This window comes from Pipistrellus kuhlii, unplaced genomic scaffold (genome assembly GCF_014108245.1).
Source record: "Pipistrellus kuhlii isolate mPipKuh1 unplaced genomic scaffold, mPipKuh1.p scaffold_m20_p_13, whole genome shotgun sequence".
Classification (NCBI taxonomy): Eukaryota; Metazoa; Chordata; class Mammalia; order Chiroptera; family Vespertilionidae; genus Pipistrellus; species Pipistrellus kuhlii.
Window position 1 is genome coordinate 29,136,345 of NW_023425438.1, and position 27,013 is coordinate 29,163,357.

Below are 27,013 nucleotides of genomic sequence, written 5' to 3' on the forward strand. Positions count from 1 at the left end.
TTCAAATTAACTGGGCCAAAAGGAGTCTTTATCACCTGTCTGCAAACATAACTTATTTGTGTCACTGATTTCTAAGTAATGGGGCATTACTATCATTACAGTAGTGTGCTCTTTCCTCCTAAAATTTCCCCCCTTATAAAATCTGTTCTAAATTTCTTGGTATAAGTAATAAAGAAGTTTTATGTGTGTTTGCTTGTCTGCATTAAGATATATTTGCCAAAGGTTTGGGAACCTAAAACAAGAATATCTAATAAGCAACACGTGACATTTGCCACCTTCCTTGTGATTTACCACTAACCCAGTGACGTTATCTTTCTTGAACTAAATTAAAAGACAAATTCAAATCCTGCATGGTAGCCACCAAAAGCATATATTTGAAAAACAGAATTCAGCGTGCCATATTATGCATTATTTAATGGTATGCAAATTATAAGTCAGACAGTTAGGAAAACCACACTTCAGCATTAATAAACAGCAATACTACTACTACTACATTAATTATTATATCGCTATGATTTATCCCCAAGTTTTGCATGTCGCTTCTCCTTGAAAATTTATGCCATCCAATATGCAGTAACCTATTTCCCCTCGTACGCCTCCTACCCATTCCTCAAGACTGTCCTTCCTACGCACCCAAGAGGTGTCTGCAGGAAATGGGCATACAGAAATACAAAGTTATCAGCAGCTGCCTTGTCTTTATCAACATTAATAATCAAAGAAAAAGAAAACACCACCTAAAGCTCCAACATTTATTGGTGTCCATGTTAAGCACACTTTTTAGAAGACAACATAGAATGTATAGAAACAAGGGGTCAGGGGGCTCATGCTCATTTCCACAAGATGGGGAGTTGGGTTGGCTGGTTTCAAAAGGGCCAGGACGTCACTGGGGCAGCGTGGGTCCGAGGGGCCCTCTCTATGGGGGACTGATTCACTATTCCAAGGTGGGTCTGTTTTTTTGCTTTTGCTTTTTATTAAAAAATATAAATAAAATGGCGCTGCAGGCCCAGGCAGGAAGAAGGCCTCTGCAGGAGGACTCTGTCTTCGCACACGGCTTCTCGGAGGCTACTGTCAGAAAACACCACACACTAGCAGGACGACAGACCACGCAGATGTCGCCGGGCGGCACGCGTCCACCCCGCCCCTGGGGGCTTCAAATTTTCTCAGAACTTAAGGGCTCGCGAGCTTCCATCCGAAAACTGCCACACATCTTGAGCTCTCGGGACACTACGCCGAATGGGGGTGTGTGAAGAACCTAGAAGGAGGATGGAGACAGAGGAGGGGGGGGGAGAAAAAAAGGTACAGGTGTGACTTGGCCCAGCGATTTTTCTGTACTCTAACTCGCTTTTCACACTCATAACTTAAACCAGCCACAGGTGGAGCCACTGGCATCTTAAACATGATTTCAAACTCCATCCCCCTCCTCCCCGCCCCCAATCTCTACTCCAAGTGCCTTCCCCCAAAGGACCCAGACCCTCCCGATCATATGGAAGTCCTACTCCCCTGGGGACACACCTGGAAGGAAACACTCTCCCTTGTGACTGAGGAAACCTGAGTGGGAAACAATCCCTTGGTTGAGGAGAACAGGGGAGGAAGGAGGGAAGGGGGACATTTCCTTAAAATAATAATAAAATTATAAAGAAACTGAAAAATCAAAATTGATGTAAAAGCAGCACAACGAAAACATGAAATGTCATCAAGTTCAACGTCAAAGCAGCCAACGAGTTACAAAAGGCGAACAAATCTCTGAAGAGGAAAGCCAGAACCCAACACAGTTGCTCCCAAATTGCACCAAAAACTGCCTGTAGTTTCTTTCAAACATGCAGTTTTCTTTTCTTTCTTTTCTTTTCTTTCTTTTTTTTTTTTTTTTTCTTTGTTAAGGGGGGAAAGGCAATGGTGAAGGGAAGATGGGAGTTATTTTCCTCCGGGGTTCCTCCCTTGCTGTGTACATTGACTTGAAGCAGCAGAACTGGGAGTCCGGGTGTGGATGTGCCGAGGAAGAGGGCTACCACTGTGGCATTCCAGGCCTCGTTGCCATGGCGACCTGAAGCAGGGGCCTGGGGCCTCCTCTCCCCTGACTTGGCTCCGCAGGAGGCTCAGGGTCTGGAGCTCAGCTGCTCACAGGGATCCTGAGTGGTGGAGACCAGGGCTGAGGGGCCTGCTGTGTCCAGGTGGGCTCTGGGAATCCGGTTCCCAGTCCAGCCCTAAGTCATTGTCGTTGAGGCCCCCGTCAAACCCCTTTGTCAGACCTGCTACCAATATTTAAAGCCCTAACAGACAAAGCATAGCATGGGCATGCACCACGCTCACTGTTACGTAAAAGCACAGTCCCCTGTAGATTGGGGCTCCCTGAAAGTTTAAAGGGTAGACTTTAGAGAAATTCTTAGATTGCCTTTTCTGCTGTTTGATAAAGACCTGATATTTGCCCTCTTTAAGTAGTCTTTGCCACTTTACAGGAAGGAAAACCAGTATTTGGACCAACCACTGCATTGCGTTTAGGGTTGGAATACAATAACCCACGTGAACTGTATTAGTTTTCTTTTCCATTTGAAAAGGAGAATTAATCGCATCCTATGACCATAGATGACACAGAAAGAGAGAGAGAGAGAGAGAGAGAGAGAGACAGGCCCATCCCCCTAAAGGCTGATTCACTGGCCATGTGTTTTGCTAAGTGAAACAGTGGGCTAATGAGTTAACAAGATGACAGAAAAAGAAAAAAAGTGATACCCAACAACCCATGTCTACAGTCTGTAGCTGTCCCAGCCCTGGAATAAATGTATGTAATCCCATTCTGCCTATGTGTTCTGATGTCCATTTCTCTAAATATGAGTTCATTTGTTTGTAATTGGGAGCTTCAGGGCCTTAGGAGACACTTAGGGCATTTGCCAAGTGGCTTGTGCCTTTTGAAAGTTAACAGTCTTTCAAATAAACATTGTTTTTTTTCCAAGCAGTTTAAAGAACACTGCCAATTCCATCCTCATCTCAGTAACATTCCCCAATTTTTCTTTCTTAAAAGGGAAGTTTTCTGGGGAAGATGAAAACAAAAAACAAAAAAGAACAAGAGAGAACGGTATGGGTACATTCTTGAGCACATTAGCTGCGGGGACAACAGAGTAACAGCATCATCATGAAGAAGACAGAATTACAGCACAGTCATAAGAAATCGTGTGTGTGTGTGTGTGTGTGTGTGTGTGTGTGTGTAGGGAGTGGGGAAAGGGTTTAAAAACAGAAAACCCGTATTTCCTCCCTCACTCTCCATGAGTAAAGCGTTTGAAACAGGAGAGGATGGGATCTTTTCAGGAAGGCTTGAAATATCCCAGTACCTTTCCCCAAACTTGGGAGAACCTGTGAATAAGCCACCTCATTTCCTTATTTCTCTAAACGAAATAGCTAACCCCCACTGCCACTTCCTTTCAAATTCTCACTTCTAGCATTATGAATATATACAGTATGTACTTATTGCATATACAAAAGTGGTATTTAAATAAACAGCTCTGTCACAGAATGCCCTGGGAAAAACTCGACTACTTCACACTTTCTGCCATGGCTGTTACAAACGGAGAAGCAAGTGTAAACCTCACTTCTTAGCAAATGTTAAAATGGGCTCGTCAGTCCTGGGGGTCCTAAACGGATGCTAATAAATGGTCTCGGGATGAAGATAGTCCTTGTATTGAGTTTCTGGGTTACAGTCTGTGAGAAATAACACCTGCCGTATTCCTGTTTATTAAGTTGTTCTCAAAATGGAAGACAAAAAAGGGCCCTTCTTTATCAGTGGCAGTTCAGGTATATAGAGGACATTGCATCAGCACATTGGGAATGTCCTACAACATTATTTGAAATTTTTGGAAAATGTCAATGTTCATAGTATTCTCTCATTTTAAAAAGGATATCATGAATTCGTCTTACTGTTGAAAATGTGGGGAATTTTTTGGTTATTTTGCATTGATATTTTTAACTTTAGGGTTCTGGATAAAAGATGCCATTTATAAGTTATATTCTTATTGTCTAGGTTGTCGTGCTTCTGTTGTTTGTTCAGCTTCAGAAATAGTTTTTTAGAAGAGAGCTTTGATAAGTCAGGAGACTAAAAACCCTGAAGAACCTGTCTCCCCACAGATTTATTTCACTTTGGGATCATGTGACTCAAACACAATCTGTGATTTATCACCAGATGTTTGCATCCCCTCCCTATCTGCCATTTGATTTAAGAAACCTGAACATACAAGTATACAGTATCCACCATTAATTCTGCCAGGATGCAAAACCTAATTACACTAAAAGCCTCATATACCGAGAAATTAATATAAATACTGTATATAAAACGTGCACAGCTGCACTCATCGCTCCCAATAAAATAGTAATAGGGACACACAGCGGTTTGAAAGACATTTAATATGGTGGAGCAGAAGCCACCATGTCTAAAAACTGTCCTGGCGCTGGGGAATAGTTCTGTCTCAAACAGCATTCTGGATTCAGTCGTGAAGTAACCTAATCTAAAACACATATATCTGCCCTTTGCTCATTGCCAATTATCAAGTTCTACAAGCCACCAGCCCTGCCCCATCCCACCCCATCCCAGCTCTCCCAGATCCCCTCTTACTAGACTTCTCTCTGCCTCCACTCTCCGCTTCCCACCCAAACAGGTTTTAAAAAAACAAACAAACACCCTACTACTTTCTCTTTATTTAGAGAGATAAGACTGCTCTTGCCTCCTATGAAAGGCTTTACATGAAAGGCCACCTCGCAGGCACCCTGGCATCAGAACTGACCACAGAAAAAAATGCTACCACAGAAGACAACAGAACAGCTTGCTTTGGTTTTTACAAGAATAAAAACAACGTTGGGCCCATTTGTCTACACTGGAAATGGGACGGTATCGCAGAAATGAGTGTTGTAACAAAGCAAATAGATGCTGCATCAGGCAGTATTTGTAAGACTGACAACACAGATTTCTAAGGGGCCGGGGGACCTGAAAAATAGACCTAACTTGCTGATCCAAGATGATGTTTCGTTTCATAAATCTGTGGATTGACCAAAAGATAATTAATTGAGAGGCATTCCCACCCTAACTTGCAACAGCCAGGAAGACCCTATAAAAATGCCTAGGAGATCTGTCCTGTTCATCTTCAGAAATAGTTTTTTAGAAGAGGGCCTTGGTAAGTCAGGAGACTAAGAACCCTGAAGAACCTGTCTCCCCACAAATTTATTTCACTTTGGGATCATGTGACTCAAACACAGTCTGTGATTTATCACCAGATGTTTGCATCCCCTCCCTATCTGCCATTTGATTTAAGGAATCTGAACATACAAGTATACAGTATCCACCATTAATTCTGCCAGGACGCAAAACTGGCAGGATTAATGGTGGATCTCAGAATCGCAAGGCAAACCACCAAACATCTCAGAATCACAAGGCAAACCACCACACATCTCAGAAAATCAGTGGCTGATTCCACAGATTTGGCCACATCTGGTTACTGCTTTCATTCTTTTTTCTCTCTCTCTTTTCCCCCCCATGCCTTCATTTCTGGATTTTTAGATTTGGGAGGGGGTGTTCATTTTTGACACAAGGAAAGACTTTATGTGGGGACAAAAAAGCTGATTCCTTTTAAAAAAAATAACATTATAAACTTGTTTACATTATGCTCTAAGGTAGGATGAGAATGAGAGAATAGAAGAGAACTTTTAGACAATAAGAACAGCAAAAAAAAAAAATCTAAAGGAAATCAAAGCTTAAGATGCTATTACTATTATGTTTTTTTTCTTTATTATCTGAATGGATTACTGCAAGTTTTTAATATCAGACTGAAAACACCTTCCATTTCTTGAAAATTATTCTAGAACTATAAAGTCTAAAAACTATTTCCATAGTTTGAGATATATCTATTTTAATATAGTAAGTATTTTATGTTCTTTTAGGGTATAATACATGCATCAAAATGCCCATAGAAATCCTGAAAAAGACTGACTGGCCTTCTCTTAAAACTTGTTATTTTCTTGAAAGTAATTTACAGAGTGTGTCAAATGAGGACACAAGAAGCTTATATTGTGTACTTTAATTTTTTTTATTTTTTTCAATAAAGGGACAAAATGGGTGTATGAACAGGTTAATGCAGACAACTGCCAAAAAAAACACAGACAGTGGTTTTTCCAATAGAACTTAACAAAGACCAGAAACAAATACAATAAAAAGCCAGGTTGTAATGACCTTTGGTCATCCAAATAAAAAAAAATAATAAAAACAAAGAAAAATAAAAGATCAAATTAAGTGCCTCTGTTTTGAACAGGGCACATAAGCAATAATAAATAGTGACTCCCATAGTAAAAGATAAAATTTCAAGTTATGACAAACAGCTTTCATTAACAGGAATAGAAAAGGCCAATAACAAAATATTCTGCATTGCCATTTACAAAAAAGTATTGACTAAAGCGGGCTTTCTCTTTAATATGCTTTGCATATGAAATTCTTTCCAATCTAAATATAAAGCACCATTTAGTTTTTGGCAATGAAAAAAACTGCAAAACATTGTGGGTTTTTTTTGTTTTTTTTCCTTTTTTTTCTTTCTTTCTTTTACTGCATATGAAGGTAAGATGCTGGAATGTAAGGGAGATAGAAGGAAAGGGACAAAAAGCACACTACATAACAAACCAACGTTATTAGCTTGCAGTACTGCATACAGTATGGCAGCAGGAAAAAAGGAACAAAAAAGGATATGTACAACCCCTATGACAGCCATCCGTGTGACATTCTAGCAGGCTCCCCCAAACGGCCATTATATGGCTTCTCATTTGTACAATGTCACACTTTTTTTGTTTTTCTCTCTCTCTTTTTTTTTTTCCTTTTTTTTTTGAAGCATACAAATAATTTGTACTATATTATCCTGCCAAATTAAAAAAATATACTGTGGCAGCCTGTCTTTTTTTTTTTTCCACTACCAAAAAAGGTACACTGATACCTTTTAAGAGACCAAGCAACAGTTAAAAATACAAGCTTCAATATAAATACTATAGTGCCTAACACTAGATGAACATTTAATTCAAATACCATTCTAGAAATACAGAAAAAGACCATAAATGTGTTTTAGCATAGGAATCAACATGAGTGTGCATTTTCCTATATTTAAGTACTATATAATCTTAAACCTTTCCCCAATGTATTTTTTTTTCTTTTTACAACCTGAAGAGCGGTGTGTATCCAAGGCATAGAATTTCCACTACCATTTTTAAATGGATAACGAGTCTTGTAACACCACCAAGACAATAGAACCCTAAAATGCAGCCCCCCCCCCTAAACATAATGAAGTGTTTTTTAAAAATTTTTTTTCTTAACATTTATATTTAAAAAAGTTTTGTACAAAAAAATCCTTGCACTGTAGAAGCGAAAGCAATCATTCATTTCTATGTTAAGTGTATTCTGTTTTCCATTCACAGCGCTTGCAATGTTGAGTCCAAGTAAGTAAGCTCATTAGTCAAGTAAATGGCTGGCAAAGGTTTTTTTTTTTTTAGTTTTTTTAAAAAAAAATGCTCATCAATGAGATTGTGTTCAATTTTTTTTTTTCAGCATTCTTGTAACTTTTCCCTTAAGTATAGACCTGTAAACTGGGAAAATTGTACAGTGCACTTAATTGTCCTATCTGAGCAGGTTTATTTTATACTCAACCTCTGTATCTCTGATTAGAGAAAAGATACAGATATTACAGGCAGAGTCAAGTGCTATTTGAACACCAACTGGGGCAGATGCTAGCTTAATAAAAAAAAAAAAAAAGAAAGAAAGAAAGAAAGAAATTTTCAAAATAAAGTAAAAAACAATGAATCCTCTTCCATGTTAACACAAATAGCACACAGTGTATGGAAAAGAAATGAAGTACAACTTTTAGGGAGCACAGACATATATACTGCTACTCTTAAAACTCTTCTTTTTTAAGAATGTCACATTTCAATGCATCGTAAGAATTGATAATCATCATTGTATCAATATTAGCTTATACACCTGTTCTAGTTTAAAATGGCAAATAGTACCACGTTGTGCTAATAAATCACTTTTTCCCCCCTCCTCTGTTACCCTCTGTCAAACCTCATGGTCAGCCTCTTCTTTTTAATATGGTCTACGAGGTCTTGAAGTTTATTGTGTGATTGTCCTTTTGACAACCAAGTGGATCTGGATCTATTTCTTCCGGTGCCAGAATTCTTTTAAAAGACAGTATTTAAAACAAGTATCTTCAGGAAATGAATTCCTTACTCGTGTACTTAATTATATTCCAGGGCTTTGCACATTATACATTCGATGTAATCATCATTTTAAAAAAAAACAAAAAAAAACTTTGGGCAAAACAGCCCATTCCTTTTAAGCTCTCACCAGGAGCAAAATAGCTTTTATACTGGTATAATCAGTTTTGCTTACAAGATTAAACTAAAGGGAAAATGATGATTAACTAGGACATAATGGATCATATTTTTAGGTAGCCATTGTTGTGAGAAATATAAGAATTATATGTTAGGTCCTAAGGTTTATTACCTCACCAATGCGGAATTAAGCTACAAGTTTATTACAAGTAGAAAGAACCATCAACCTGGTTTTAATAGATCCAAGGCACTCATATTTTAAAACCAAATGATAGAATAAACTTGTGTTGGTTTTTTTTCTGTTAATTTGTCAATTCAAGGCCTTTTTTTCCCTCTCCAATTAATACATTTAACCCTTTAGAGACAGACATGTAGCTCATAGAGATTTTCGTTCAGCACTACCTATTCTGTCTATAGAGGGTTAATCCAAAGACTGTTTTTCCTCCTCACATTATAAAATAAAACTGTACATGATATGTATTACAGAATGTATGCAGCATGGTCTTTTTTTTCCCCCCCTCTGTCTCTCTCTCTCTCATTTTCCTCTCAGAACAGAACTGGAAACAGCAACATTTTTTGCTCAACAACGAATCGGGGACAATTTAAAATAGCCATTACATACCATACATGCTGTCTACGTTTAAAAAAAACAAAACATACACAACATGTAAATTATTGCACAAGAGAAAGGCTCAAAGTTTGCGTAAAATGCAATAGTATTGCCCCATACAGATCATGCATTCAAACGGTGAGAACACAAAGAAAAAAAAAAAAGAAGAAAAAAAGAAAAAAGAAAAAGAAAAAAAAAAAACAGGTGTGCTGGTGACAAGCACTCTCATAATTCTTAGCTTCCATTACTTCTGTTTGTTTGCTTGCTTGCTTGTTTGTTTAAATCACATGGGACTAGGAGGAAGAAAAAAAAACATCCTACCGGGAGTGGGGCTGGAGGGGGGCGATGGGGAAGGGGGTGATGCAAAAAAAGGAGGTGTCACGTGGGAGTGAGGGGGGAGTGGGGGGTATTAATATACCTCTATTCAGTTTTTATATCATTATTCAACACTCGATCACTGTGCCATTTTTTCATGTGTTTCTCCAGGGTACTGTACACGCTAAAAGGCATCTTACAAATGTCACATTTGTAAACGTCCTTCCCCACCTGGCCATGCGTTTTCATGTGCCTGGTGAGCTTGCTACTCTGGGCGCAGGCATAGTTGCACAGCTCGCACTTATAAGGCCTTTCGCCCGTGTGGCTTCTCCTGTGGACAGTGAGATTGCTACAGTTCTTGAAGACCTTCCCACAGTACTCACAAGTGTCGCTGCGTCTGCCCTCTTTTGAGCTGGGCCTGCCAGGGCCCGGACCACTAATATGGGGCGTGCTCCCTCCACTTCCCGTGCCGCTGCGCCCCGAGATCCCTCCGTCCAGCTCCCCGGGCGGCGTGGAGAAGCGCAAGCTCCCGTTCTCCGAGGAGTGCTCCGACGAGGAGGCGAAAGGCGATTGTCTGGAGTCCCCGAAGCTGAGGAAGGGATCCTTGAGCTGCCGGGAGGCCGCGTAGCCCGCCAGCCACTGCGAGTACACGTTCTCCGTGCTGGGCATCGCGGCGGCCGGGGGCAGGTCGAACTCCTTCTCGAGCTTGATGCGCTTGGAGAAGGGGCTCAGCGAGGAGCTGGGGCTGCCCAGCAGCAGCTTCTTGGACAGCAGGGCCCCCCCGGAGGCCGGCTCGCCGCCCGGGGAGCAGCCGCCGCGGCCGTTCACAGTGCCATCGTCTAGGAGGCGGTCCGACTCGCCGGCCACCGAGTCTTCGTCGCACGTGTCCCTGTGGCCCTCGGCCTCGGCCAGGTGGCCGCGCTTATGCTTCTCGCCCAGGACCTGGTGGAAGGCCTCGCTGAAGTGCTGCATGGAGCTCAGCACCATGCCCTGCATCACGTCGGGCAGGCCGCGGGCCTCGTCGCCCACGCCCACCACCACGGCGCCCCGCGAGCTGTTCTCGTGGTGGCGCGCCGCCTCCAGGCTCAGCCCGAAGCCGCCGTAGTCCACGCGCTCGCTCTCCTCGGCCAGCTCCTCCTCCTCCTCTTCCTCCTCTTCCTCCTCTTCCTCCTCTTCCTCGTCGTCCTCCTCGTCCCCGTTCTCGGGGATCAGGCCGCCCGGGTCGCTCTCGCTCTTGAACTTGGCCACCACGGACTTGAGCGCGCTGCTCGCGCTGCCCACCAGGTCGCTGGTGCCGGGCTCCGGGGAGCTGGCCGTGGAGAGGCCGTCGTCCGACTTGACCGTCATCGGGGACGACTTGTGCATGTGCGTCTTCATGTGGCGCTTCAGCTTGCTGGCCTGCGTGCACGCGTGGTCGCACAGGTTGCACTTGTAGGGCTTCTCACCCGTGTGGCTGCGCCGGTGCACCACCAGGTTGCTCTGGAACTTGAACGTCTTGCCGCAGAACTCGCACGACTTGGACTTGACCACCGGGGGCTGCTGGGAGGGAGGAGGGGCAGACTGCAGAGGAGGGAGGGGGGGCGTCGCCAGGAAGGGCGGCGGCTTGCTACCTGGCTGGAAGGGTTGCAGTAACCTCTGCATGGGGCTGGGCCGGCCCGGGGACAGCGGCGGGCTAGACGTGTTCCCTGCCAGCTCTCTAAGTCTCCTAGAGAAATCCATGGCGGGGGGCTCCATAGCCATTGGGTTCAACCGCAGCACCCTGTCAAAGGCACTCGGGTGATGCGTGGCCAGGGCCATCTCTTCCGCCCCCAGGCGCTCTATGCGGTGGGGGTCCAAGTGATGTCTCGGTGGTGGGCTAAACAGGGGGGGAGTGGGTGGAAAGCGCCCTTCGGCCAGGCCGGAAGCCTCTCTGGATACTGATCCCGGTATTCTGAGCAGGTTAAAGGGGTTATTGTCTGCAATATGGATCCCATGGAGAGGTGGCTGGGAAGGACATTCTGCACCTAGTCCTGAAGGGATACCAACCCGCGGGGTCAGGGGACTTCCGTGTTCGCTTTCTAAGTAGATTCTTAATCCATGAGTGTTCTGTGCGTGTTGCAAGAGAAACCATGCACTGGTGAATGGCTGTTTGCAAGTTGTACATGTGTAGCTGCTGGGCTCATCTTTACCTGCAAAATAATACAACACCGACATCAATGTTTAATCACCGAGGAGGGTATCAGCAATTGCTTATTTATGTTCTGCCTCCAGCTTTCCCTGCCCCCAGCTCCCAATGCCGAGGCCTGAGCCCTCCCTGACCTATGCCCCTGTGCCTACACAGTGCCTGGTGTATCCGGTGGTTGGTGCCCAATAAATACTTGCCAAATCAGTCTTCCTGCCATTTAACTCAGTTCTAGGAATTTTAAATCCAGTCTCCAAAGCAGAAAGAATCTAGACCAATTCAAACTTGAGAAGGACAATCCCTACAGCTTTAGCAATATGTTCTGAACTTTCCAGTCTGTCACCAGCTGTGGTTTGGGGAAGCCATTTTATCTCATGCCCCCCTGTTTTCTCGTTCGTTAAGTGAGAGACTTGGACAAGATGACCTAAGGGAAACTTTTCTGCTCCCTGAATCCCATCAACTGTTGATTTTATATATTTTTTTAAATGAGAAGGTTCTCAGAAAGAATGCCATGGAAGACAGACTAGCAACATTCTCACATCCCAGCCTGGGTGAGGGTCAGTGAGTCCCAATTCTGATTCCTCGGTGCCCCGGGAGGACTCTCGTTTTTATCTCAAGGGATGCTGTGAGAAATCTCAGAAGATATAAATTTAATTTGGTTTTAAACAAAAGGCCATGTCACATCTCGAGGCGTTGTCCCCCAGTCAAACAAACGCAAGCCTAGAAGTTAGGGGCAGAGGCTCGTGCCCACGTATGCAGACACGGCATCCTAGTTTAATAACAGCTAGAGCAGCCAGCACCATGACCAGCAGCAGGCTGAGAAATGCTACACTATCCTCCTCCTCATTACTTTGAGAGGCTAACAACGTGAACCAAATTATACAACATCCTGCGCCCTCGGCTGAGCCTCAGCTCCAGTTGAGAAAGAAACAGAAAGACACAGTTCAGCTAGTCAACTCCTTGGCTAGTAGCCAAGCCGTCTGGAGAGGGGCCCTGCTTAAGTCACATTATTTCTCTCTCGTTGAAAAGAACCCGAGAGTGGTAAATGCCACTTTGGCAAAGAGGGGGCCAGCTTGACTTCACGATCATTCATTTTTGGAGATAGCTAAATTTAAAAACAACAACAACAGCACAGACACGCCAAGGGAGTAACTCACAGTTTACCAGTCAACTGCAGTATGAAAGAGGGCACGAATGTCGGTGGGCCAAAGACAGGAGGAGAAACAAGAAAATTTCCCACCAGGAATTCCCAAGGAGACAGTATATGAAACACAAATGAGAAATGACAAGTGTTAGCCCTTCTCTCAGAAGAGGGGCCAGAGGGATTCCTGAAAAGCATTGGCTAGTAACTTCTTAATAAGGAAAAAAAATTCATACATGGGCTAGAGTGGGAATGAGGAATTAATCAGATATGATTCCTCCATTTAGCAAGTCAGGAAGGAAAGCTGGCAGGGCCTTCTCCGAAGCCCCAAACACTCCTCCAAAACAAGCCAGCCTCGAGCAGGCACTTGTCTGAATAATGGACTCCCTGCCCTGACCTTGCAATTCACTTTACAATGCATTTATAATCTCACTCAATATACCCCACTCCTGGGCAAATCTCTTTAACAAGATTAGATGATAAGATACCAAAATTAGGTTTGAAACATTTGCCTAATGTGGAGGGAGAAAAAAAGGCAGAGAGATTCTGAAAGAAAACGCTGACATTAGTATCACATTATCTGCCTATTTTTGTTTGCCTCCTCTCTTCAAAGGGAAATAAAAAGCATCCTTGAGAGTATTTTCATAATTTTTTTTTTACTTGAGTCCTAAACAGATAGGGGGGAAAAACGATCCTGATTCCAACTACGCTGACCCTCTGTGGCTTTCTCCTTTGCCTCTCTAGGACTCCGTGTTATTATCATACATTTAGCCTGACAATCTGAGTTGGGTAAGTAAAATAGAGGACTTGTGAGCGGAAGCAAGTCCTTAACACTTTCATCACTCCACATGCCTTAAAACCATATTTTACCTTATAATATTCTATAGAAAACCAGCACTTGGACCCCTGCACCATGGATGTGGCCACTGATAATCGCTAAGATCTCTATAGATTTTCAAGGAGCACCTCTGTATCTTATCAAAAAGGCTTACCTGAGAAAAGCCCCTTTTATTTTGCTGCCCTGAGCATCCTAAAATTTAGTTTTCAGAGCCAGCGTTTGTGATCACGTTAACATGTGTGCCGTTACCTTCCCCTCTCTCCCATACATCAGGTCAGAGAAAATGGCATTTTATCTTCTAATGAGCACACAACATACCGTTTTCACTACTGCATTTTAGTATTCCCATCAACTAGCTATTCTAGATCACGAGGGCAGCTAGTGTAATCATAATGTCAATGAGAAGGGCTGTTACGATTGAGACTAAAGATTACATGAAAAGAGCTGCTTTGAAACTGGTAATTATTACCAGTCCACTAATAGCAAATGATGCATTACGGCTTCCCCATATAATCTGTATTTCACTCGGCTCATGCCCGCGTACCATATTATATTACAGTGCTCACAGATTCTAAATTCCTAAACTGCAGTCATCAATAAATGTGTTACTGGCCATAATTTGTGAAATTACTTTGTTCATAACATCTTTGATGGTTTAGAAAGACCAGAATTGATTTCCTGCGTGGCAAAAATTAGGGCTACATTGATTTATTGACTTGTAAAATATAATAATATTCTTCATTTACTCTGATGAAAATCAACTTCTCAATTTGAGAGCCTCATTGGGCAATCCCAGGGATTGTTTTGATTTAGAGCAATAAACTGAGACCTGGTCTCCCCCCTCCTCCCCCTACACACACACAGGAACTCAGGGCATCAAAATGGTTAAAATGAGCTATGAGCTCACCTACTGGCTTTTATTTTATTTCTTTTTATTGAGTGGGAAGAAATGACCCCATTTCTAGATTGTCAGGTGATTAAAAAGTCACATGATCAAAGCCTCAGGATTTAGATGAACAAGAGAGTTGGCCCCTGGCCTGCTGTCCACTAGATCTCGGCTCTGGGACAGCCTTGGGTTTCCTATCTGTAAAATGAACGTAAAAATAGTACCTTAAAGAATTGTGAGGCTCAAATGACAGAAGGGCATAAAAGCCCTCTGTGAACTATCAGGTCCAACATGAATGACCTTGAATGTGAGTCTTCATTACCACCAGGCTTGACTGGTTACCTCGCATGATGACTAACTACATCATACACCCAGAAGCGCATCCAGGGGGAAGTCTGAATCTAGAATCCAGAACCCAGGTCTTACCCCAGGCCAAGGTGGGGGCCGGGTTAGAGGAGAGCAGCAGGGGGCTGTTTTAAGGCGTGGGACTATGCCCACCAGCAGAGAGGCCACAAGTGCTCAGCGCTCTGAAAGCCTGGCTCAGGCAGCTGAGTGGGGTCGGGATCCGCGTGGTGCTAGAGCTTTCTGGAACCCCACGACCCATTTCCACATACCTTGCTCTGGTCACTCCTAAACTGGTCCTGCCAGCATGGGCACCAGCAACTTAGGCACCCTCCCTTTGCAGCAAGCAAGGAGGACCCGGGTTCCCTATCAGGCTCCTAGTTTCCCATCCTCAAATCAGACTCCCTGCTTTTGGGAGGGTCAAGTGGAAGATAGAGGACTAAACAGATTCCAAGGCCAACAGCCCTTGGCTACTCAGCTCCACCCTCCTCTCTGCTGCCCCACTTCCCTTTCTTCCCCTTCCTTCCAAGGTGGCTCTGTTCCCACAGCCAAGTGTGGGGCCCCAAGTACCTACAGCCAAACAAGGAGAGCTCTCCCCACCCAGCACCCAGTCAGCATGTAGGGACTGGAAGCCATGAGTCCAACCCCCTAAGCTCTTCAATCTGTGACCTAACCAGGCTTAGGCCCAGCTTGGTGTGTGTGTGTGTCGGGGGAGGGTGCTTTTAACCCCTGCACCACCCAGCCCTCAGGACCCAAGGGCTTGTGAAATTCACACAATGACTCTTTGTTACCTAGGATTACCTAGGAGTTAACCAAAATAAACAGCTGGCTTTGAATTTGGTCCCAGAGTGCATGCCATGCCCTGCAGACACCTTCCCAGGTCTAGTTTCCCTCCCATCTGAAAACCAGCCCCCTGTACAGCTTCTACTCCTGCTTCTTGCTCTTCCGTATTCTCTTCCATGACACTTTCCCTTTCTTTTTTTTCTTTCCACAACAGGCTAGTTTTCATTTACTTTCAAAATGAAAATGCTTTCCTTAAATAAAAGTTAGATAGCACACTTCTTATTATCTTGAACCTGATTTTTTGTGTGTGTCTGGGGTAGAATCAGCCTCCTCCCCCTACCTCCTCTAACTTTTTAGCCATGCATGATTAAAACCATTTATTCCTACAGGGAGAAGAAAACTGTATTACTTTCTAAAACAATATCTTTAAAAAAAACATTTTTATAAACATACAAATCTACATTTCATAGGAAGTTGTCCACTATAAAATTTGGCTTGAACAAATAGTGGTTGGTGGTTGTGGTGGTGGTGGTGGTGGTAGCTATGGTGGTGGTGATGGTGTTGGTGGTGGTAGTGGTGGTGGTATCTTTGAATTTTGGCAACAATGCTGTGCATTTTCCCCTAAAACTAGGAAAAAAACAAGTAGAAATCACATATGTATGCACATATATAATGCACCACGTATATATAAAAATACACCATGTTTAAATACACATGTAAATGCATATGTAACATGCATGAGAATAACTTGGGAGTAACTCTAAACTGACTCCCTTTGGTTCCGGCCTCTGCTAAAAATGTATGCCATGGAATAATCCAGTCTTAAACGAGGCCATGGGAGCAAATATCCAGCAGTAAAAAGGGCTCTGACCACACAGACATTTGCAGTCACCAGCCATGGAGCTAGACAGGGCCCTGGGGAGGAGACCCACAGGGACGCGCTGCAGTCAGCTCCGTGCCCTCGGTGTGGAAGGAAAGAAAAAAGGGGAGGGAAAAACTGAGTGGAGGGAGTGGGGGACTGGGTGCCAAGTGAGTAATGGAATAATATATGTGCGGATGCCAATCTATTTTGGAAGTAACTCCTTTCAGTGCATAAAAAGTGAAGGGTAATTTCCAGCAACTCTCATCTCTATACCCATGGACATTTGTAGAAGAAAGAATGCTCAACTTACAAATACCCTGCGGGCCATAGTCCGCACCCATCCCGGGCGTGGGGATCAGAGCTCCGTGCGCAGAACGCGGGGAGGACAGGCCCCTCCAGTGCAGAAGTTTGTCTGTGGAAGAAATCCAGAATCAGGCGCTGACGCTATGAACAAGGTGCACTGAAAACCCACACAACATCCCATTTCCACCCCAGAAAATAGGCCAACCTCATAACAACAGCTTTGCAGATAGTTAGCAGGACCAACGCCCGCATCAAAACACAGCGAAAAGTTATTTCTCACCGTTTGGTTTAATTTTTAATCTTGGTCTTTTTGACAAAAGGTAAGAGGTTTCTGAGGGTAGGTTGTGGGTTTTTGTTGTTGTTGTTGTTGTTTTCTTTTTTGTATTGGGGTGGTTCTTTCACTTATTTATTTGTTGGTTATTGCTTGATGATTGTTTTGTAATAAGATGTACATAAATACCAAGGGGAAATTGGTAATGTATGGGTAGACTGGTAAAAGAGGGGATTTATCTGCAAGGCTGGCTTATGTGCATACATTTACTTTATAGACAAGCCCAAGGAAAAAAACACAATATGCTGATAGGAAATGAGTGGGTTTGTGAATCATTCCTTCCAGACAGAGTCCCACTCTGCCTTCCCTGTCCCAATGCCCCTTATCCCAAGCTGTGTTTAGGACAGCACTGTGGCTGATAGGGAAAGCTGAGGCACTTCAGGACTCAGTTGAGCCACACGCCAGGACTTCTGTCAGTGGAGTACCCCATATAGACACAAAACAGTGGAGAATTGAGATTAGACTTTAGGGATTAAAATAACTTGGGCAAATTCTCACCATGAGCCCAAGGAACCCTCCCGTGAAGTGACCCTCCCAATACAGCAGCACCCGGAAAAGGTGACCCACCTTCTCCATGGCGAGGGAAAAAAAAAGATTTCCCATGCTAATAAACATAAACCTGGCAGTCCATCAAGCATTTCTAGCAGTGAACCTTTTGTGAGCAAGGAAATACTTGGTTTGTGCAACCTGGGGATTATATGGTGTATGTGGGGAGTGCCTAGCTTTTCCAAGTCCACCTTGAGCTAACCACGCATGCAGAGGTGAGCCTTGAGGCGGGGTGGAGTACGAATGGAGCAGGAGAGCTTTGCTGTGTGTGATGACTGGGGGAGGCCAGAGAGAAGAAAAACAGACTTTGATGGTGAGTAAACAGAGTATGTTTTCCATTAGCTTAATATTAAGAGCACTTAAAAGTGTTGTTGTTATACTCTAGGACAGCAGGTCTCCAGTGTAAAATACATCCTGCTCTCCTTCCATAGATCATGTTACCAAGAACAGCCAGGGCAGTCGGCACAGGGTTTCCTTTCACGAGGACCCAGTGGGTCACAATGGCATGGGGCTCCTGGAAGCTCTTCCCCGGACGGACGGCACCAATCGGTTGCTACCAGAACTGCAAAGAGAGGCTCCGAGGGAGCCTCCACCAAGCCCACGACCAGCTATAGGGGCACGTCCTCCTCCCTGACCCCAAGCAAAGCAAACACCACAGAATGATTCAACGAAAGGAGGAAGCCGGGACTCAAAACATAGGTATAATATGTCTTCATCTGACCACTTATGTTCAATGAATTGAGAAGACGGGGTAGAATTACCTACGAATTTCGTCGTAGCGTTTTTCAGTGAGAAATCTGAGAATCCATTTTTTGCCCTCGTGTTTGCCTCAGCTCTTTAATAAGTGTTTGTCGCTGGGACTAAAACCCTCTTCTCAGGTGACCCACACAAGGGGGTGCCTCTGTGACCCCCAACATAAAAAGCAACAAGGTACTTGGACCTTGTAAGGAAGTTAGACAGGCAGAGTCCAGTTTCAAATTCCCTGCCACTCACTCTGGGAAGAGACCCTTGGGTGCCTCCAACGGCCTCCAGCAAGAAATGGGAGAATGGTTCACCTGATCCAGGCCTGGCCACCTGCATGTGTCTCTGGTTGGCAGACCTATCCACAACCCTGGTGGCCCTGACCACGCTGAGCTTCAGGGAAGCAGCCTGGCCAGTTCTTCGCAGCACCAGGCCACGTGGTGCCAGGACCCAGGGGAGTGCGGAGTTTCTGGTACCATGGTTTGGTTTGGTTTTTGGTTTTGTTTTTTTTTAAATCTTTATTGTTGAAAAGTATCACATATGTCATGTCCCCTTCCCACAGGCCCCTTGGTTTTGGGGGTTGGTTTTTTGTTTGTTTGTTTGTTTGTTTTTTTGAGTTGTAAAAACACTAAAAGATTTGATACCTATGCCTTTTTTTTTTTTAATCCTCACCCAAAGATGTATTTTTTTATTGGTTTTTAGAGAGATTAAAAGGAAAAGAGAGAAGCATCAATGTAAGAGAGGAACATCAATGGGCTGCCTCCCATACACAGCCTGATCAGGAATAGAACCTACAAGCTTTTGGTGCATGAGGGGGATGGTTCCAACCACTGAGCCACCCTGCCAGGACTCTACGCCTTCATTTTTACAAATGGGGAAATTACAGCCTTAAGAAATTAAATGACTGGCCTGCAGCTATATTGTTGGTTAGGCACAAAGTGAAGATCAGAATTAACCTTCCGACTCCATGTCCATTGCTCTTTCCATCTACCGCCTCCCCTCCGCCGATCCTGCCCTGGTCTTCACTGGCCAAGAAGTGCCATGAGGAGGACTCTCCTTCTCCTGACCCAATAGGAGAAACAAACTCTTTTAAACCTCTTGGGGGAAAGTCCACCCCAGAGATATCGAGTGGGCCTTTCAGAAGGTCCAAGGGTACTGACTTGGTTTCAAAATTGGAAAACAGCACCTGATCTGCCTCCTGGGACGCTTGGCACACCCCACTGTCCTCACCCTCTGCCCCTGTTCCCCTACAGAACTAGCCAGCGAAGAGGAACAAACCATTCCTAGCAGCCTAACAAGACATCACCATTGCCTTTATCAGACAGACTCATCCTTGAGTTCCTCTTCCTCCAGGAAGAGTGTCAATGCTGACGGCCACCGCTCCCGCTGGACGCAGCCGCAGCACTCTCCTTGCAAGTAGAATCGACGTTCCCACAGGAACTGCAAATGCTAAACTGTTAATAGCTTCCCCAGGGGTTAACTTCTTGCTATGATGCTTTCAATTGTTTCATCACAGTTTAGGCAAAGCAACGTCTCACGTTAGAACGTATGTTTTAATGCTTCTGAGCATCAGACTCAACGCGCAGCTCTGCCTTCCCAGGCCACCCCTGGCCGAAGACCTCCTTCTCCCACCCGCACTTTCATTCTCCCCAGCGAGTCTCTCGGGGAGAGACGGGCTCGGTGACTGGCTGGGAAGGGGGTGGTGCAGCTGTGCTCTCTTTATGTCCTTGGCGGTATCTTAGGGCACAGATTCTCACAGCGAAAGCCCAGGCCCAGGACCAGCATCACCTGGAATGTGTTGGAAATGCACATTCTCAGGCCACTCAGACCTACTGAATCAGAAACAGGGTTCAGGGTTAGGGGGGCAGCAATCTGCATTCAACAAGTGACTCAGCTGCACAGTCCAGTTTAACAAGTGCCACCTTCAGGCAGGGAAGGCACGGAGGCTGGAAGCTCTGATGTTCCCCTGGTCTGATGTTCCCCTTCTATCTGGGAACCTCCTCCTTTAGGCCTTGGACAGTCAGAAGGAGAGCAAGCTTGGGAAATCCCTAAGGCTCTTTCCATGTGGAACCCAAGGCTCGCCTCTCCCTCAGTGACCAGGACAGGAAACAGGCCCGGCCTCTCCAACACAACATCCAAACCAGCTCAGGTCAGGCCGGTGGTGTCCTCACTGCTCCCATACAAGCTGAAAATGTCGGGAATGCAGCTGTGGCACCCTGTATGGCTGGTGCTAGAACTGGACTCCTGCTTCCCTTTCTGGATACTCAAAGGTGACATGGGGCCCTTCTCTGAATCAACCTTTTAAATGCCCTGATTCCTCTGGTGAAAGGTGTCTTAACTTATTCTGTTTCATAAAGGTCTCTCCAGACCCATCATCTCCACTTGGGGCCTCAGATATGCCTTATGCATTGTTACGCTGCAATGTTTCCTTATGGCTGAATTTATTTATTTATTTATATATAATCAAACATATATTTTTAGATAACATCCCTGTTTTTTCCAATGAGACAGGGCACTAAAGAAGTCAAGCTGTCCCCAAGAGGAATGGCTACCTTCTGAAACTATGACCTACTTCCCACGTTGGGTATTCAAGAAGAGGAAGGATGACAACCCACCATCATACGGAGGGATCTCTCTATTGGTGAGGACGCTTATGGTTCCTTAGAGCTCCAAGATTCTCAAGTCCCCTCCCCACCCAGCCAGCAGCCAACTTGTAGACTACACTTAAAATGCATCCTGGAAGGATGCAAAGTTCCCTGAAAGAACCAATTCCAGTTTATTCAATATTACCAGATCCAAGTCACAAAAATAACAGCAGTGCAGCTACCCTGTTTCCCCCAAAATAAGACAATGTCTTATATTAATTTTTTCTCCCAAAGTCGTGCTAGGTCTTATTTTCAGGGGATGTCTTATCTTTCCATGCGCTAGGTCTTATTTTCGGAGGATGTCTTATTTTCGGGGAAACACAGTAGTCTGAGCTAGAGGCTTCTTTAACCAAAATCAAATCCACGGAAGGTCCTTCGAGTTCTTGACCCACCGTTTACGATAGATAACAGCTCCCCTCTCTCAGATTCTGTGATTTCTCAGTCTTATAGAGCAAACGTGAGCTATGCCTACATCTTGAGTCATGTCGATCTAAACTGAAATGTGCCAGCTATACCACCACTAATAGACTTCTTAATTAACCTTCCAGTATTGTCAAAATCACTTTCTCTTTTGTTCTGGAAATGAACATTTCCATGAGCATTTTTCTATCACTGCTTTTTGACCAGCGAGGGGTTTGCCAAATTGTGATGCTCTTTTAAAAAGTGTATCATATACAAATGAAAGCAAGGGAGAGTTCTAGAGACACCACACGACAGAATTTCTTTGCTGAAACTTGGTCACGGTTCTTACATTCCTTGTTATTTCATCAGCGACTTTAATTTCATCAATCACTCATTTAAAAACTCATTTTCTTTATTGACCAATTCTATCCTCAGAGGCTTGACTATCTAAACAGCACGTTACTAACCTCACCTTGGAAGAGTTCTCACCCTATGCATTCACTCTATGAGTTGGGAGATGGAGAGATGACATCTTTCATGCCCCTCTATCTGTAAAAATGCAAAAAATGCACACCACCAATCTGTCAGGCCTAAACAAAATTTTCTGCAATCTGTGTCTTTAACATAAGCAAAGCATAAAATTCCAAAAAAAAAAAAAAAAAAGCTTGCTTTTCTGAAGAATAACTAAGCCAGAGACAATGTGTTCCATCTTTGTGTTGAAATGCAGATTTCCCACTAAAAGGCAAATCCTTCATTTCAAAAGGTTGAATAGGATGGTACTTAAAAAAAGAATTCCAGCTGGTTAAATTTAGGGTGTTGAAAAAAGTTCACTCCAATAATATTCTTTGGCTCTCGGCCCAAAGTATTTTCGCTTGATCGTGAATTAGATAAATTTTTATTACACATTACGCTTTTGCCTTAGAATGATGGAACTTATTGAGGAGACTGGAAGGGCAGCTGCATTAAAAAAGACAAATTGTCTTAAGACAGTTCTTTTTTTTTTTTTTCTTGGTTTAACTGTGTGCTTCACTATGCAAAATGTATGTACCCAAGACACCTTTCTTTCTTTCTTTCTTTCTTTCTTTCTTTCTTTCTTTCTTTCTTTCTTTCTTTCTTTCTTTCATGCATACATTCAGCAACCATTTACCACATGGCTATAATGCCCAAAGCAGCAGGCTAGCCACTGGTTAGCACACAGAAAACTCGGACCCAGACTCGAGGAGCCTTCATCTATAGTAGAGAAGAAAAGGCTAGGGCAGAACTCGTTCTATTCCAGTGTAGGAAGTGTGTCATCAGAGAGGCACAGATAAACCATGAAGGAAATTCAAAAGGAGGCAAAATGGCTTCCATTTAGGAGAGAGACAATGGCATTGGGAAAGAAGTACCTTAGGAGCCAGGCCTGGAGAGCCAAGAGGAAGGACTTTCTAGACCACATGTGTCAAACACAAGGCCCGCGGGCCAAATCCGTCCCGCCAGGCCTTGCAATGTGGCCCGCACCACGCTGTCATCACTGCACTCCGCTGCGTTTCCATCACAATGACAGTTTATGACTGTTCAGTAAACCATTCGGCCCGCGATTTAGGCTGGATTTTAGATTTTGGTCCCTTCTCTGATTGAGTTCGACACCCCTATAATCTAGACAAAAGAAGACACAGGTATGGATGCCCAGCGAGAAGCAGAGCCCAAAGTGTGCGCAAAGCAAGTGGGGCCCAGGGGGTGTAGTGACATTTAAATCAAACTATGGTGCATTGATCCATTCAGTTTGACAACAGAGGATATGGTCACCTAAACAGCCCTCCGAGGACTTCTGTGGAGTCTTTACCTTTCCCAAGTGCCTATGTTCAAACACCACATTTTCTGAGGGATGCAGGCATGTGACGCTCAGGGCAAGATCATCTGCCCTCCTTTGTTTCCCCACCTTGACTTGCTTCCTCTGATGGATGGTGGGTGGTCTCCCAAGGCCAACTCCACTGGGTTCTAGCCCCCAAGTCAGACAAACAAGTGCCAATAACCACATTCTTTGCAATCTGCCTCCCAGCTTAAATAATCTATAATATTTCAGCTGCAACATTGCCAGGTTAAGATGGGCTTGCTGACACATTTTCAAACAAATGACTGTACAAGAAACGTGGAGATTTTCCTATACTTCTTTGTCTCTTCAATCATTAACAAGACCTTCCTCCAAAATCTCCCTCTTATTTCTCTCTCCTCTTCTCCACAGGGAGTGGGGCCACCTTATTCCTGCTGTGTCCTTATTTGAGGATTTTGTTTGTGTATGGTGAGGTATGCATGTGTGTGTGTGTGTGTGTGTGTGTGTCTGTGTGTGTACAGGCTTGCCTCTTCCTGAGGTAGTTTTCAGGTGATTTGGGGGATTTGGAAACTATCTTCTAAAGATGCCCTTGCCTAGTGCATTCCTCTGTGAGCCCCATAGACCCTGTCTTCAGATTTTTTTCTTCCTTTAGGATGTGAAGGACTCATTCCTAGGAGAGACTGCTGGAACGAAGTCAGAAATCTGGGTTCTTTGCGCCCAACTGGGCCACTCACCAGCTGTTCTTGACCTTGAGTCAGTCTCTTCCCCTTTCTGGCTCTAAGCGTTCTCATCTTTAAAAAGAGAAGACTGGCTGATGTGTTTGACTTCTCTTTCCCGTTCCCCACACCAGCTGCAGTCTCCTTGAGAGAAGATTTAGGGCGGGAGTCTTGGACCCCGTTACGACACCTACTACGGGCCTTACCAGAAGCCAGCCCGATGGGCTTTGTACCCTTTGTGCCTCGCAGGGATCAGGCGGAATCCAGAGACCTGTGTGGGCAGGTTCATTCTTAGATTCGGTGTAAACCTCTGGGGCTCAGTCTTGCAAAGCTCACCTGTCTCAGCGTCAAAGAGGAAACCTCAGCATATCCTGACCCAACGAGGCTGAAGGTCAGAGAGAACCAGGAAGAGAAGCTCCCACAAACTCAGGCTAAATGTCAAGGGAAAAGGTCTCTGCTGTCTGTGCCAGGAGGCCAGTGGCAGAGCTGGGCCTCCTGCCAGCGCCTCACACACACTGCTCACCAACAGGACTCTAGAAAAAGTCAGGGCTCTCACCCGGCCACCTCACGCCAGCGTCCCGTGGCCCCTGCCCTGGACCAACGCGAAGGCTTCCTGGAAAGCCACGGGCAGGATGGGTTTCTGTAAAGCGAATCCCATCTGCTCACAGACATCACTTCAGAGATGTTTCATCACCCTTCCAGGCTCATCGAAAATTGGCAGGGCTTCTAAGATCTTACCTTTGAAGAGCTTCCTCCTCCACCCCCTCCCCAACCTCTCTGTCAAGCAGTTAATGATCTGTAAACAAACACTTTAAATTCAGTGGGGGAGCTCACCATTTAAAGAAACCCTGTGGCGAAACCTTTTGAAAAGTTAACAATCTTTCTGTAATGTGAAAAATCACCCTCTAATTGATCAGTTTCCATTGGCCGAGGTGTGTGGGTGTTGGGCTTCTTTAAGGCGGGGCTCCCCTGCAGCCCCTTTTGTGGCTGGAAGAGCAGGTGAGGGAAGGAAGAAGCTGCCCTGGGTGCGCGTTCTCACCCCAGCTGGCCCGCCTCACCCAGATGTTCAAAGGCTCCACTCACACCCCTCTCTGCCCTACCTGAGGGATGAAGAGAAGGGTGGAAAACCATAGTCCTGGACACCTGGCAAGCTTGGAAAACCACCTGAGCTTCTGACTCAAATATTATTAGATGGTCTTTCGCATTGGGGCCGCCAAGATGGAGATCCCATGAGACTGACCATTTGCTTAGCAAACGTGTAGTTCTGATAACACCAGCCGGGGCAGTGAAGACTTGTCTATCAAAGCCAACAGAATGTGCAACTCCCAAATTCCTGTGAAGGGGCCACCCCGGGCCATTTTATCTGTCAACTCACAACCAATGTAATGTATGCCTCTCTCTATCACCATTTCCATCAGTCTAGCGAAAATACCACAGTAAGCTTCAGGAAACCAAGCTTAGCGCCTATACCGAGACCCTTGGTGTTTTCGGGTGTCCTTGGTGAAGGAGGGAGGACCTGGGCCGGGTGGGGACACGGGTGTGGCTGGGGGGACCGGGAGGGGGAGGCACGGTTGGAAGATGGGAGCAGGCCCAGGAGCGCTGCCACCCTGCAAGCTAAAGTTTTCTGCTCTTATCTACCAGGAATGACCTGAGCAAACCCTTCCACGGGGAAAAAAGCCCAGAAGAAAACGGGCAGCCCCGGGAAGTCTGTGTCAGGCCTCCATGTCTGGCCCTTCCTATTAAGGAAGTCTGTCCTGCCCCTGTGGAGGCTTTATCTGCTTCCGAAAGCCTTCCCCTCACAGCTGGCCCCACAGCAATCCTGTGTGGTAAGGTCAGGTGTTATCCTCACCTCCCCAGCCACGAAAATGGGAGATCTCAGGATCAGCCTACAGGGGTCGTGAGGGCAGGGCGGGCACTCAGAGCCCTGCCCACCTTCTTTGTCCCTCATCACCACTCACTTCAGGTCCCCTGGAGGGGGGTCAAGGCAAACTGTGCTACCCAGGCACCAGTCTTACAGACACTGAATTGCCTTCCTGGGACTATGGCATGCTGTGTGTGTGTGTGTGTGTGTGTGTGCGTGTGTGTGTGTGTGTGTGTATGTGTGTTTGTGTGTTTAGGGATGTGGGGAGGCTCTACCGGCCCAGCGTTCTGTGATAGACCAGCTTGGCCAAGAGATTCTCAGAACTAGAACTGGACATCTTCCAGAATGAAAAACCTATTATGTCCTATGGCTAACACAGAACTTGCTCAAAAATTATGAGAACTAATTTAAGGCTTCAAAGCCTTAAAAAAAAAAAAAATGGTCTAGCAGGTCAGGCTCTGACTTTCCTTCAGGAACAAAACTAGGCTGCCCTCTCGCCTGAGGTGCGATTGAACCGCGGAGGGTTCTCGTGCTGGGAGGCCAGGCCTTGTCCCAAGGTAGCGAGTCCCTCTTTCAGAAAGCAGGCCTCTGCCAGCCCACACGCTCCTCCGGCTTCTGCCCCCATCTCCTCAGTCCCTCAGCACCCCCCTCCTCCCGGACACACAGCCGCCCTGCTCGGGCCTCAGCCCTAACCTCTCAGACACAGCCCCGCAGAACAAAGGCGAGGCAGACGCAGCCTATTTATTCAAGGCCTAGTTTCTTGGCTTCGGAGTTATTTTCCTGGCTTCTTACCCAATTTCAAATCCTTCATGTATACCACTTACCAACCTGGAAAGAATTTCCTGAATCAAAAAAGAAATGCCCGCATGGATAATCCGTAATCATTCAAGAGGCCCCAATCCAGCCACAGAACGGGTGCTGCCGGCGGCTGCTCTCGGGTTTATGAATTCTGTTGACTCAATGGGGGTGACACCCAAAGCTAACAGACACCTCTCCCCACCCTCCCCCAAACCCCCAACATCTCCTCAGACCAAGAGCACATCATCTCAGCTCCTGTCTGCCCACTGGACAGGTGCACTGGGAGCTCAGCTCATGGAGGCCTTCCCCCACCCCCACCCCGTGCAATGGGTACAGGATGCCTCTTTTCCTTCTCCACAGGCATTAAGGGGGGGGGGGGGGGGCAAAGGAACCCCACATACAGAGAAGACCCCAGGATCATTTTCCATTTTCAATGCCTCTAAGATTCAATGAGATTCTTCAATCAAGATCTCTTATGTCTACCAGGGACAGGAGACACTCCGCTCTCCCTAACAAGCCCCTGGGGCTGAAATCCTTTTGCTTCCAGAACCTCAACTTTGGGCTGCCGGGTAGAAAGCCCCCGCC

General features: G+C 45.3%; 1 protein-coding gene across 8 annotated transcripts in view; it reads right to left on the reverse strand.

Moving 5' to 3' along the window:
* Nucleotides 1-735: 735 nt before the first annotated feature.
* Nucleotides 736-27,013, reverse strand: part of BCL11A (BAF chromatin remodeling complex subunit BCL11A) — a 100,259-nt gene continuing 73,981 nt past the window's right edge. For 3 of the 8 annotated variants that reach the window (XM_036435398.2, XM_036435401.2, XM_036435399.2), the window contains exons 3-5: nt 16,586-16,687; nt 9,366-11,430; nt 736-1,252 (exon numbers count right to left, since the gene is read on the reverse strand). In XM_036435398.2, coding sequence (XP_036291291.1) covers nt 9,368-11,430; nt 16,586-16,687 — 2,165 coding nt within the window. In that variant the 3' untranslated portion in view covers nt 736-1,252; nt 9,366-9,367. The remainder of the gene's footprint in view (nt 1,253-9,365; nt 11,431-16,585; nt 16,688-27,013) is intronic. The other 5 variants (XM_045580765.1, XM_036435403.2, XM_036435405.2 and 2 more) reach the window with 5 other exon arrangements.